The following is a 14,519-nucleotide window of genomic DNA, read 5'->3' as shown; positions in this document are numbered from 1 at the left end:
GTTGGGGAACAAAGTATTGCACAGAAGATATAGCTCCGAATGCTGCTCAGCACGTCTGGGTGCAGACCCCTGGCACGCCGTGGGAGAACCAAGCAGGCCAGCCACACCCCGTTACAAGCAGGGCCTGTAGCAATGGGCAGCACCTGTAATTTCTTCTGGCTGAGAGTGTGTGAACCACTTGGTGCACCAGCAGGCCTTAGAGAGAGAGAGAGAGAGAGAGAGAGAGAGAGAGGCCATGGAGCAGACATCGCCCTGACAGTCTCTTGGCCATGGAGAGGGATCAGCGTGGTCTGTCACAACTCTGCATACACTCGCAGTTTAGCACCGAAAGGTCCCAGACACCGAGATACAGCACTGCCTGCAAAGTCAGGCATCTCTCAAATCACAAAGGCATCTCCTAGCAGCGGGAGTTGGGTTCCGTGCCAAGGACAGTGTCCCTGCAGTGCTGTGGGGACACTGTAAGGCAGGAGGGGCATCACCCACGTGCTGGTCCCTCCTTGTTCGGCGAGACCACTGAACACCGTGGAGCACTGTGCTTCCTGTGAGCCACTCTGCAGGACCCCAGCCCCTCCATGCTACCGTCTGGTGGGTCTCTGCTTAAGCACTCGGATGGAGAGGGTGTCGGCCCGTAACAGCAGTTCGTTGATGTGGGCCAGGCCAAGCCCCGTCACCGTGACCCCATTCACCTCCAGGATCTCATCCCCCACTCCCAGGAGTCCTGCGTACAGCTTGGCTGTGCTGGCGTCTGCCATCCCTTGCACATAGATGCCTGTAAAGCAAACAAAAAGCACGCTCAATGCCCCAGTCATGCAGAGAGGAAGGTGCAGCTTCCTCAGACTAGGAATCCTTCACCAACTCCCACACTTCCTCTCAAATCCTTCTGCTGCTAATGCCGCATGTTGCAAACTGACCATTGCTTAGGTCACTTTGGCCCAGCTGCTCTTCCTTTGTGAGTATTAGGTAAAACTTACAGGTCTCCATCTGATCAGAACCAGCCAGGTGTTTTAGGACCAGCTCTTCAGAGAGCAGGGGACATGGGGAAATCTAAAGTTATGCTGGAAGACAGACTGGGAAAGCTCTGTGATTAGACCAATTAGGAGAACGAAAATTCTCACTTCTGGCATTTCAGTGAGGTGGAAAGCCAGATCAGCACACACAGGGATGTTCTTTAGCTTGTAAGACATTTAGGGCAAGGATTCCCTCTTCCTATGTTTACACACAGTCCAGCACAATGGGGCTCCACTGGGACCTTTGGACACCAGAACAATAAAAATAAACTCTCTGCTCGGAGCACCCATTCCCTGCACTTGTGATGAATCCCACTGCTTCCAGTTTCTGACCTCCCTGTCTGCTCCAAGTGTGCCAGATTCTGTGCAGCCAGGATCTGGAGCAGTCCAAGACCCCATGGTGCAGCGGGCTACACAGCACCGCAACAATGGGGACACCACAGTGGGACCTGGATAGGCTGCAAATTCCCTGAAAACCTTTGCCCCTCACTGCTTCTACAATGGGGCTCCCCAGCAGCCAGAGAGGGGTTCCGTTTTCATGCTCGCTCAGTGGATGGCCTCTGAAGTGATACTGCGAATACGGGTCCTGTTGGGGTGCTGAGATCTCTGAAATCACACAGGCCCCTGGTGACGAGACTGCAGCCCCCACTCACTGCACATTGGCCTGTTTCGCTCGCTTGGGCTGAATTTTGAAGCAGCGACAAAGGTGCAAGCTTCCACTTCTCATCATCCAAGCTCCTTGTGTTCATTTTTTAAGGTGGGATGGGGATGCTAATAGGGGCTTAGGCTACAGAATGCAGGACCATCGCTGGTCATCCATCCTGGCCTGCAGGCCACCTGTTGGCCATTCCTTGCTGCTACACCACACCAAGTGCGGAAATCAGTCCCCAGCTCTACGGATGGGGATGGGGCATCTCCCCTGTGCAGATCAACATCAAACGTGCAACATGATGGGGGAAAGCAAGCAGCAAAACACACACACAACAACAGATGGGAAAAGAGAAACATGAAAACATCCTTGCCACACCACAGTACCTGCCAAGAGCTGCAGTGCATTCACGCACAGCACTCACACCCAGCGCCAGTCTCTCAGGGGAACTCAGCCATAGTCAGGGGCTCCAAGCCTGGGGGTCAAACCACCCTGCTGAATGGGAGAGGGGTCCTGGCATGGAAGAGGCTGAGACCTATTGGCCTTTAAAGAGCTCTTCAGCTTTCCTTCTCTTCCCCCAGTGGACTCTCATTGTTCTGAGTCTCAGCTGAGAGGCCAAGGACGGCAGAAGGAGCTGTCCCGGGAGCCCAGGATGGTCGGGTTTGAGGCACAGGGCAGGGCAGCTTGCTGGACCCATTCTGTGGATAAACTGAGAAGCTGGGTCTGCAGAGCTGCCACGGCAATAAATTCACTAAACATCGTCAATGAAATAGCGTCCAAAGTCAAGGCTGGTTAAATAAACCCAGCCTCCCAGAACTCACCTACCTGATGCAGCCATGAGTCAGTCACTGCAACACTGCCAGGCCCTGAGCTGTACCCACTTCAGGGGCTCTTCTCTATTTGGAATGGGGGTGAGATTTAGCGGCGGCCCCAATAGCAAAGGCCACCAGTCTGAGGCCAGCAGAGGTCCCCGAGCCAGCTACTCCTTAAGGGCTGCTTTCCAGGGTGGCACTCCTGGGCTTGAGGGGGATTTGCAGAGACAGCTGCCCTGGACACAGGTGCTTTCCTCCATCCCAGCAGAGGTTGAGGGAGAGGAATGCCAAAGGCAGGTCTAGACAGGGTGTTTTGGGAACTGACAAACAGCCCAGGAACTGCCAAGCTGAGTCAGCCCAGGGGACCATCCTGTGCGTGCCCCTTGTTCTGCATGGGCCAGCAATAGCTGCACCACAGGAAGGTGCCAGACCCCTTGCTGCAGGCTAAGAAGGCCACCCTGGGCTGCCACGCCCAAGGACAATGCTCATGGGAAGCCAGAAGCAGAGTGCAGCTGCAGGCCCACTTCTGGAATTTGCTCTTACCCAAATGGTTCCTAAGTCTGAGACCCTTAGGTCCCATTGCCATCTTTGTCTAGGCTCCCGCCCAGCTGTGGCCAGCGACCCCGAGCATTTAGCAGACTGCCTGACTTCTCTCCGCCTCTTGTGCCATGAAGCTGCAGGAGGTCACGGTGTCACTGCCCCCGTCCAAGCTGGGTAACGTAGGTAGGCACCAACCACTACCGTGTGCATGCACATGTGACACACCAGAGTAAAAGCCCAGCTTCCTCCCAGCAGCAGTGAATTAATATCACATGCCATTCGCAAAGCTGTGCCCCAGCACCAACAAGGGACTGACCAAAAGGGGCAACATGCCAGGGTTTTCAGCCTGGCACACGCACCGGGGGGGCTGGGATTAGCAGCACTAAACAGGTGTGGAGAGCGGGTTATTTTTAAGATCTCAAGAAGCTGCAACAAACCATAAAAACTACTCGCTGGTGCTGCTCTAAAGCCCCATGCGACTATTCACAGCAGGTACCTGTGTCAGGTCGGCCGTTCCCTGAGGAGACACAGAACCCAAAAGTGCCCTGTGGGGGGCGCTGCAGCTCCAGCTGGCTAGTGCCGTCCGGGAAGATTTCTACTACCCGTCCTACTGTTCGCACCAAGTCGGGGGTGCCAATGTCCTCCACGCTGAGGGAACGCCGGGGTGGGGCACCCACTTTCCTGGAGGGAGAAGGGAATGAGGCAGAGGGAACATTGCTGCTGTGTGGAGCAAAGACAACCCACTACCCTTGTAGGGAGGGTGTGTGACGTAGCAGCTACAGTTTACATAGCTTCGGACAGAGCCACAGGTTCAAGTCCAACCTGCACTCAAAGGAGGCTGAGGCAAGTGCTTGAATTGTTACTGCCTAATAAGGACTTCCCCATCCCCTTAGTTCTCCTGTTTCAAGGCAGGCGACCCTGCTCTTACCAAGGGGAGTTCAAAGATCCCTGGAAATCAGAAATGGAGAGACCTGCTGGAGCCCAGGTGGGGTTGTCCCACTCATCCCTGTCTCCAGAGCTTTGTTCATTCCCGTTTCAAATGGCTGCAGCCATGGGGCTCCCATCACTTTCCCATGGGCTAGCAGATCACGCATTTAACTGGATTTTCCTTTCCTTCATTTCATCCCATCTCTCTTCGTTAGACCCTTCTTCTCGCACCAGACCCATTCGATCAGCGCTCATGCTAAACAGCAGCTGCTTCCAAATCCGAGTTCTGTGTCTGCCGCTCCCCGCTGCACCCAGAAGGGAAAGTTAGCAATCGAAGCACAAAGTTTGCAAGGCCTTCCTTGAGCAAGCTCCTCAGGGGTAACTCGCTCTTCGGGGGCAGCTAGGCAGAATTCCAAGCAGGGGCGAGGTCTTTCAGACAGTCTGGAATTAGGGTCTTGTCTGTTCTGCCTGGACGTTAAAAATCCAGCAGCATATTTTGCAAGCATAAGAGTCTCCCTCACTGTGCCTGGCTCAAACATCTATTCCCCATGCCCTCAGTACTGTGCTGTCTGCTGGTGCCTGACATCCAGCCCAGAGGTGGCTGCATCATGGTGGTGAAGAAATTTCTATGGCATTTAATGTGCCATGGGTGCAAGTGCTGTATCTTCCTCTCCTGCCACTCAAAGTATCACATCCCTCTTCAGCTTCCTTTGCTGGTTTCCCCTATCAGCCCTTTGGTATCACAGTCCATAAGTCCTCCCGGCCTCGCTTCTGAGGCCCTGCATAATTCTGCCTCTGCCTGCATCTCCACTCTTATTTCCCCCTGTACGTCCTTTCCCAGCCATCCTCCGAAAGGGCTTCCTGGCCCCTCTTGCGCTTTCCCCTGGTATAACAGCACCCACTGGAGCAAGGGAGACTGAGCCCTGATACCTGACTGGGGGATTAGTCTTTGGAACCTTGAGCCAGGTCATGTGATGGGGGCCAGCCAATAGACTCCTCCCAGCACTCCTGTGTATCACCATTATTACATCAGCACTTTCTGTGCACCTAGAACCCTCCCTCAACACATTCAAACCCCCTACAGACAGGCCCAAGCTTGGCTCCTTCCCAGACCCAGAACTTCCCTGTAAAGAACAACACATAACCCAGCACACATGAAATGAAGGGATGTTTGCAACAGAACAGAAGTGAAAGGCCCATATCTCGCTCCATGCTTTGTGCAGCACCAAGCACAAAGACAGAGCTCAATAACCAGTGCAGAAGTAAATAACTGATGTCACCGATAACAGAATAAACTTGTATTATAGACTAAGGTAGAACACTGTAACGCAGCGCCCACTGAAACCTGCATCACAGATCGATAGCATCAGTGTTCTCGAAACACGTAAACATCAGTAAAGATCTGCATTGGGGTGAATTCGGAGATCCCCTGGCTTTCCCACATTCCTACCTGTCAACTGCTTTGTTTTCCCCTGGCTCCCCCACCAGATAAAAGCTGGAACGGTCAGCCTTGCCCAGGAGAGAATGCAGGTTTTGTACAGAAGATGCTTTCCTTAGTTGGCAGAAGGGTGACACCTAGTGAGAGAAAGAGGGTAATGAAAGTCAGAAGGAGTTCTGGGAGAAAATCCAAGCTAAAGGGCCTTTTGCCAGAAGGGGATGCTCAGAGAGCTCCAAAGTGACCAGCATTTTAAACCCCAAATCCTTTTGATCCCTCTCGAACCCGCTGAAAACCATAAAAATCAACAGAGGAAGAAAAACAATCCTTCCATCTCCCCAGCATCGCTGTAGTAACTGAAATGTTGTACTAACAGAAGCATAACACTGGGAGGTTACTGTCCTGCGCTACTAGCCACTGGTGAGGCTTCAGCTGGAGCATTGTGTCCAGTAGTGGGTGCCACACTTTAGGAAAGATGGGGATAAATGGGAGAGAGTCTAGAGGAGAGCAACAACAGAAGTGATACACGTTTAGAAAACCTGACCTATGAGGGAAGGTTAGAAACCTGGGCATGTTTAGTCCTGAGAAAAGAAGACCAAGGGGGGACCTGGCAACTGTTTTCAAGTATGTTAAGAACTGTTATACAGAGGACTATGATCAATTGTTCTCTATGTCCACTGAAAGCGGGACAAGAAGTAACGGGCCTCCTGGGCCTAGGCATGCCTGACATTGGAAAGGCCCAGTCAGCCAGGACTATGCAGAAAGTGTGACTGATCAACACAACCTGAGTGACTGACAGACACACACGAGCTGTTCATTCCCCACCCCCACTACACTCTTCCATCTTCTTCCTTCTGCTTTGTTCTGTTACACTTCTCCAATTCTTCCCTTCTCTGCTTTCTTCTGCTATACCTGGGGCTTTGGTTCAACTGTGCTTACCAATTTTTCTAGTAAGTTTCCCTCCACAGTCTGTGTACACAGCACAGTGGAGCAGCGGGGCAGGGGCAGACTGACAGGACGTGAACTGGCAGGGATGAGTTTAGGATGCTGGGGCAGAGCTGCTCTCAAAGTCAGTTCAAGCTGCAGCAGCTGCATACTCATCCAAGGAAAGAACAGAGTACTGGATGTAATACTTATATAGTGCACATCTGCAGTGTGGTTTAGTGGCTGGTGCACCTCACTGGGACTCCAGAGACTGGGGTTCTATTCTGGCTCTGCCACTGATCTGCTGCATGATCCTGAGTAAGTCCCTTCCCCTTCTGTGTCTCAGTTTCCCTCTGTAAAATGATACCAATCTCCTTTGTTAAAGTGTTTTGTGATCTGGTGGTGAAGATTGCTATCTGAGGTAGGGATCATGATGATTTAGTGTTGTTTTTCCGCAGATCTCAAAGTGTTTCCTCGAGGAAGGAGGGTAAGCGTCACTCCCATTTTACATAAGGGACCACTGAGACACAGAGAGGTAAAGTAACTTGCCTGTGGTCACACAGCTGGGAATGACACCCAGGGCAGGACAGTTCCCAACACTATATTCTCCAGTGCTCTGTCCATTCTAAGCCACGTACAGACCCTGTGCTCCGGCCTCTGTTGTAACGGATCTCAGACCTGCAGCGCTCTACAGAACCGTGCTTGGCACTCACCAGGCGCAGTGACTGCAGGGAAGGTGCTTTCTTCAAATTGGAGCAGTTAGTTGCATCTGCCCTGGCTTCCGTGGGCGGAGTCGGGCATGGCACCTCAGGGGGAATCTGCTCCATGCTGTAGCACCGGAACCTGCCTAGTTTCTGCTTGGTGCTCTGGCTGAGGGTGCAGAAGAACTTTTTCAGCCCTGACGCGGAGGAGCCTCCTCCTTTCCTGCTCACCACCGAGGCTGACCGTTTCTTTGGCTCTGGGTGGGCATCCAACAGTTTGCTAAAAGACAAGGGTTTTCCATTTCAATAGAGATGTCAGAGATTGCAACCAGGCCCAGAGCAAATGCTGGATTAGACTCCAGTAAGAGAGAGCAGCAGGTGAGGGGTTTGTTTTACTAGTCAGCACATCACCACATAAACAGTTTCAAGTAGCACAGCAGAATCCTGAAGCAAAGACACATACAGGGCACATAGCCCGGTGGATCTATTTGGGGGCCTGTGAAATGGCTTGACTGGTCCAGTTCTTAGTACGCAGGTGTCTATATCCCCAAAGCTATCAAGTACAAATGGCACCTTCCCGGCCATCTCAGCAGAGAGGCAGAACTCCTTTCTCACGTGGCAGTGCCAGCAGGGCACAGCAGCATGGAGAAAGCCTACGCAGCGCCAGTGTCCACGTGTTCTGATGGGAGGACTTCAGAAGCGCCAGGCTTTTCTCTGGGCTTTCACCAGCACTGCATTTGCTAACACACAAGAAGAGCAGCCGTGGATGTGGCCAGTTTTGCAATGTAAAGAATACCAAGTAAAAAGGAAATAAAGTGGCTCCCTGGAGCGACAGTGAATGGAAAAATTCCTTTGTGCGCAGCATACAGCTTCGAAAGCATGCAGCCACTGAGCAATGTCAGCAACTGGTTCCTGCTGGGTGTCTACACTGGGGTGGATTATGCATGATCAAAATTAAAAATAGATACATGAATGGGCAGAAACCATAAGCAACCAGGTTCTTCAGCCTCAAACCTGCAATTTGGGGAACAGACATGGACCACACTCACAAAAAATTGCTAGTGAAAAGAAATCCTTGAGGTTTTTGTCAGTTCTTTCTCTGGCTTTTAAGCCATATAAACTATTCAGTTCCTGAAAGCCTGGGGGTGGGGGGCGCGCAAGGTTAGTTTATATGAGAATCAGCTCTGGAAAACCAAGAGAAACACCGGAGTCCATATAGATTCCCTGAAACCACTCAGATCCACCTTAAAAAAAAAAAATGGGTGTAGTGTTTCAAAAGAGAAACATTTTTTTAAAAGACAAGTTTATTTCAAGGTAAACGTTACAAACTAGACTGTTAGTCTGCCATCCTGGCTGGCATGAGTAAAACATCAAGACTCCCCTCGTGACAAAGATCACAAGGAATAAGAGAGAATATTATGCAACATAAGAATAATTATACACAATAATAATCTGCATTAAAAGAACATTATATTAAGCTTGCAAAGTCAAACTCTAAAAAATTAGGAAATGCCAAAATTAATGCTGCCCAGGCAACCTCAGTTTGGCTCTCTTCTGCATATTTAATTATTTGGTCACATATTTTTTCATGGGACCCCTGCCTCATTCAGTGCACAGGTTGGATGGTGTTCACTTAACTAGCATCTATTCAATATTTTGTTTTATTCACACTGTTCAGTGAATATCTCCAGGCCGTATTTACTCCACACTATTCAAACCCTGCTCTGAAGACAGAATTAGCAAATTCCTCATGGGTTTCTCTATGGCACTCATCACTATAGCATCAGAGTGCTTTACAAACATTCACTGATTTTTTTTTTTCACAACACCCCTGTGAGATGAGGGAATATTATTCCCATTTTACAGATAGTGAACAGACACAGAGAGGGAAATGAGGCAGAGGGATTCAGGTCAAAGTTGTCCACTAATTTTGGGTGCCAAATTTGAGACCCCTAGGACTTCATTTTTCAGAGGACTTAGCATTATATGGCACTTTGTATGTTGAAAGCACAGCTCCTGGTTATTTCAGCTGAAGCTGTGAGCGCTCAGCATTCTGCAAATCAGCCCCCAAGGTCTCATGTCGGCTACCCAGAAAACAAGGAACACACAGTTGGTGACCACCTGTGAAAAGCTTGGTTTAAGTCAGTGTTTCTCCACCTTTTCAGTTGGCAACCCTGTGTTCAAAGTCAAATATTTTCATGACCCCCCCCTTTTTATCAGAGTACAAATGTAGCAATGAAACAAGGATCAGCCTATTATAATTTAGCTCTGTGTTTTGAGCGGTAGAGAAATCTTGATCTTGAAGGGTAATAAACATTTTGACTGTAATAAAATATTCAATGCCACACAACCCCCCAATCCCCGATTGCCATTTGGGACCCTTCCCACTCTCCTGGGGCGTGTGACCCATCAGTTGAGAAACACTGAATTAAATGACTTGCCCAGCATCACACAGGAACTGTTTGGCAAAGGCAGGGATAGAAACCAGCCCTCCAGGGCATTATTCAACTGCCTTAACCATGAAACCATCTTCTCTCTTCCTCATTCACTACACACCTTCCAACTTCACTACACAGTTCTGCTTCGACCCCAGAGCAGGTTGATCCTGTGCACTGACTGAGCCTGGGGTCCTGTGGAAAAAGTAGCAAGAAACCATGTAATTAAAGACTAACATAATGCATGCACACAAGGGGGCCAGCCACATTAAGGTTGCACAGATAACCTTAATTCTGGAATGTCTAACTTTGGAGTCCTTGACTTTACAATTTGAATAATGTTCTTCTAACATAGTTTGTGTGTGTAATTTCCTAAGTTACTAAAAAACAAACCAAAAACCCAGCTTCTATCACGTTTGAGTCACACAGACACCCACGCAGGTCTTCAGTAGGGTCACAACCTTTTGCTCCACCACATGGTCCTCTGCCACTTAAGCTAAAACAGTAACTGACAGCAGTAGTAGGTTGTCATCCTCTGGGCAGACTAGAAGAGGAGGACCCACCCTTTACCAACTGGTTTCACAGATATCAGCTGACAGCAGAGGAATGGGGAGACTCAGGTTCCAGTCCAGGCTGTGTAGGGGAGGGTTTTCTGTTGGTCAGACCCTTCTGTTCGTCCCCCCATGCTTGACCCCTTCTGCCCTATCCCCTCCAGCCTGTCTGTGGTCTGTCTCTTCCCCACCCCAACTCCTTGTCCCAGTCCCATTCTCCATTTCTCAGGCTTCTCATCCCATTCCCAGTCTCTCCCTCTGGACTCCCCATCCAAGTCCTAATCTCCTTGGACAGCGTCTCAGTTCCTCCCTCCCAGCTCCTCATTTTATCTGTTTCTCCCCAACCCATTTTGCCTCCAGTCATCCCCCACCCCCATTGCCCCTTGCACTGGGTCCCCATGAATGGAGCCATATGCAGGGAGAGGGGCCTCTCCCATGGGCAGGTAGGTGTGTGGGCAAGGCTCTTGTTCTTTAAATTGCCAGTGCTACAAGAAACCACCATAGTTTGGCTCCAGTTTCCTACCATACACCAGGTGGGGCTGTTCAAATAACGGAAAGACCCCCATGTAAATTTCAAACTCTGCAAGACCTGAAAGAGCAACACTGGCCTTTGAACTATGTGGCAAAGGCTCAAATGTGGGGAGGAGGGGTAGAGAACAAAGAAAAATATCAGGGATGAATGGAGCTGGGAAGTTCCTTTCTTTAACAGGCTCAAGGAAAATAGGTTGATTTCCAGGACAAAGACACCACTGTACTAGGACTAGGGGCACTGTGAAAAGCACTTGATGCTGACTGGAGATCCATTTGCGTCTACAATGAAGAACATGACTTGGGATCAGGTACAATTAACCTCTTCATGTCTTCATTGAGGTATTTATTTTTAGCATTTGGGGATGTGGCCAGGAAGGGGGGAAATGCATGATGGCGGAGGGCTAGCCTGGGTAACGGCAGCAGCAGCTTTTGGCAAAAGTCGGAGTGGGGAACAGGAAGTTTCTGGCCAGCTATAGGGAGATCAGGGAACTAGAGAGAGGCTGACGGAGGAGAGATGGGCTGGTAGGTGGATGGGAGCACAGACGTAGCAGGGGAAGGTTTAATACCGACAGGCTGCAGCTACGGTTGTGCCAGCCGGCCAGCAGTGCTGCAGGCTATCCTGCTAGCAGCAGATGGGGGAATGAAGAGCAGGGAAGCAGAAAGGGGCTGCAGATCTGGATGAAGAAAAGGTTGCTGACCTCCTCTGGTCAAACAGCTGCTCCCAACTCCCGTCTGAAGGAGACCACAGGAAAACAGGCATTTACATATGCATAGCGCCTCATTACAGCAGACAGGTAGTCTTAGGCCTGGGGACCTCACTGTGCAGAGAGCTGCCACACCCCGCCTCCTTCGACAACCCCACAGACAGGCAGAGTCGCCAGCGCATGAGTCGCCAGTCTCGCTCTGCGCCAGGCACACCACAAACCACCCACTGACCCCGAGAGTCGCTACTCGCTCACTTGAACAGCCACAGAAGGAGCTGTGCAGTTTACAGAAGCAGGAGTCAGCCCCATGCCCAGCCGCTCGCCTCAGCAGCCCAGAGCCTTCCCCTGATGTGATTACAGAGCGGGGAGCTTGCTGCGCATTTACTCACCACCCTTCTGTGAACTGCTTTCCCTGCTGTGACCCGGACATTGATGCTTCCCCACTGGGTAATCGACCGGCCTGGCTGGGGTTCGTCTCCTCGGCTGCCAGGGAGAGGGTGGTGCTAGCTGAGCTGATGATGCTGACAGCGGCAGAGGGAGTGGCTGCTGGGCACGGACCTATCGTGACAGCAACACAGTCAGATGAGCACCACTTGGCTGGTTCATAAGCAGGCTGAGACAGGAAGGCCCGTCTGGCCCAGGTATTGGAGTCAACAGGACACAGACCTCACTCAGCCGGACCCTGCTGTATTGCAGGAACAGGGGTGGTTTTCGTTACTCTTCCCAGATCCACACCGAAATGGAGCTGCCAGTACCTCCAGTGACGCTTTCTCATTTGGAGGGTCTAGTCTCTCCCTAGATACCCATCCCCAAAGCCCCTCCTGTCCCGCAACGGGTGGCTCCCATCTCAGCTAGCTGAATGCACTCACCCCATGCACCTGGGACTCCTCCCTACACAGGGGCTGCCTTCGCCCACGGCTGACAGTAACACCACCCGGTTATTTAACAGCTGTCCTATGCCCTCAGTGCTGCCTGGATTGGGCAGCAACAACCACCATTCCCAGACTAGCCTCTCCCAGCAGGTGGAAAACCCTCCACAGTCTCATCCCCAAGCACAGCAAATGATTCTGGCACCACACCCTGGTGGCCAGCAAGTTCAGGCACTGATGAGCTGCCTGAGGGAGGGCAGGCTCTACCAGTGAAGATCCTCTGCTCCGACGGAGAGCATCCTGCTTCCCTTGCTGCTGAATTCAGATCTAAAGTGTGTCCCCGCAGGAACACCCGGGCTCACTCACCTGGCCCGAGAGCAGGCAGGGAGGTAGCCAGGCCTCCAATCAAACAGGGCTTATGACAGCCCTCCTCCAAAGAGCAGTTTGAGCCAATGGGAAGCCAGCTCAGTGCACGGGCATAGGCATAACGCAGTCAAGTCAATAAGAAGGCCAACAACCCCCTCTTACCGTTACTCTTTCCCAAGAAAGCAGGCAGCTTCTGGCCACTCGTGGTCCTCTCTGCATGGCTTGGAGCCGCGCTGGCAGCCTGCCCGTCACACTGACACTTGGTCCGCGTGTTGTTGCAGTTGTTGGTGGACAAGGCCAGGAACTGGCCCTTGGAAAGCACTTTTGGGCTACGCTGGCTCTTCTGCTCCTCCGGCACCGATCCACGCTTACTGGGAGGAGAAGTGGGTCGAGTCACCAGGTCACTGGTCTGGTCCAGGCGCCCAGTTTCACGGCCTGTCAACCTGTAGCTACCCGTCAGGACAGCCTTCCTGTAAGGCACAGGGGAGGAAGCTTTCCCAGTTGGCGGAGGGGCAGGGACCCGAGCCACCAAGTTGTAGCCTGACGCCCCCAGGTTTGCTTGTTGGGAGGTGCCTGTGGCCTGGCTGGGTTGGCTTAAGTTGTTGGCTGGCCGAGGGACAGGGGCAGAGATTTCCAGTGTGCCTCCATTTCTTGGGATCGTGGCCTCGGCCGGTGCTGACTGCTGACCCCAGGCAGGGGGCAGAGGGTGGACGTGCCTCTGCTGTAGGGGAGTGAGCGCTGCATCCCGCTGGCCACTGCTCTTCCCAACCAGCGGAGGTGGAGCTGGGAGTTGGTCACCTTTGGAAAGTGCTTCCACCTCACTGGCTGTGGGCGTGGTCACCTGACCCTCTTTTAGCACCACGATCTCCTTCAAGCTGGAGTTTCTTTCTTTCCCGACGTCGTCTCCAATGGCAGCCCTGCCAGTACCAAACGCGTTGTCCGAGGCCCTGTCCCTTCCACTGCTGCCACCGCCATTCACTCTGCACTTCTCCTGTCCTGCCTTCCTGCCTCTTGGGTCCTTCTCTGGAGCACCAGTTCCCCTAGGAGCTTGGTGCCCCCCAGGCCAGCAGCCTCTGGTGTCCTGGTAACCCTTGGTGTAGGAGCTCCCCGGCCCAGCCTCTTCGCTGTCTGTCCTGCAGCTGTCAGATGTGTCGGTGCTGTCTAGAGCCGAGTCCACATCGTCTATGTACGTGACCTCCCCAATGTACGTCTCCCTGATCCGCTCTGTGTGAACATGCTGCCGGGAGGGGAGAATCCAGAGGGGGGACCCCCTCGGGCCCAAAGTCCTTCCTCTCGCCTCTTGCTGGGACACGCTTGGCTCCCCACTTTCAACGCCGGTGTTGATTATTTTGTTTTCCCGGGTTACGCTGCAGCCCTCTGATAGGTGGTTAACCATCTGGTCAACCCTGTCTTCCACGTTCTGATGGGCTGCTGTGCTGCTGATGTAGGAGCCACAGGCTTTGCACTTCCCCTCTGCACTCAGCGCAGCAGGCCCAGCCTTCTCAGAGCGTCCCCTACTGCCCAGGTGCGCAGATGCCCCTGCAGCCTGCCCATGGTTCTTCTGCTCCGTGCAGGCTTTGTTGACCCTGTGCTCCTTGCAGTGGAAGTCTCCATTGATGTAATCCGAAAGGTCTGGCTTGGAGACCAGTGGGCTCTGGCCCAGAGTCAAGAGGACTGAGTCCAAGACCCGCTTCTGGCGCAGCTGCAACCTCTCCAAATAGCGAACTTCGGCATCCCGGACAGACTCATCCTCAAAGCGCACGCGGGATGGGGACGGCCCTCGCTTCCTGGGCTGCCCGCAGCTGGATTCCCTGCTGGAGGAGTCACTCAGGTTCCCGCTGGCCTGGGCCTCGCCATCCTTCAGATCAAAGCTCTTCTTTAGATCCGAAGTGGCACTTCTGCCGGCATCCCTAATAGCGCAACACAAGAACAGAGCGGAAGGTTATGGGGTCATCAACCAGCCACTGCTCCCGTGCAACAGTGGAGTCCTGCCACTCTAGCGTACTCTGGGCAAATGGTTCCACACTGCTGAATGGACCCTTGTCCATTTGAGTGATTCCTGGGCCCC

General features: G+C 52.4%; 1 protein-coding gene across 1 annotated transcript in view; it reads right to left on the bottom strand.

Moving 5' to 3' along the window:
- Positions 1-202: 202 nt before the first annotated feature.
- Positions 203-14,519, bottom strand: part of KIAA1614 (KIAA1614 ortholog) — a 34,195-nt gene continuing 19,878 nt past the window's right edge. Inside the window, 6 exon segments of the mRNA XM_067535132.1 lie at positions 203-769; positions 3,505-3,689; positions 5,386-5,510; positions 7,008-7,275; positions 11,606-11,774; positions 12,614-14,361. Of these exon segments, the coding sequence (XP_067391233.1) occupies positions 576-769; positions 3,505-3,689; positions 5,386-5,510; positions 7,008-7,275; positions 11,606-11,774; positions 12,614-14,361 (2,689 nt within the window). The 3' untranslated portion in view covers positions 203-575.

This window comes from Emydura macquarii, unplaced genomic scaffold, assembly GCF_026122565.2.
Source record: "Emydura macquarii macquarii isolate MOO-44397 ecotype Brisbane River unplaced genomic scaffold, CSIRO-AGI_Emac_v2 contig_3477, whole genome shotgun sequence".
NCBI lineage: Eukaryota > Metazoa > Chordata > Testudines > Chelidae > Emydura > Emydura macquarii.
Note: the sequence above shows the minus strand (reverse complement) of the source record. Positions and strands in the feature narration are given on the sequence as shown.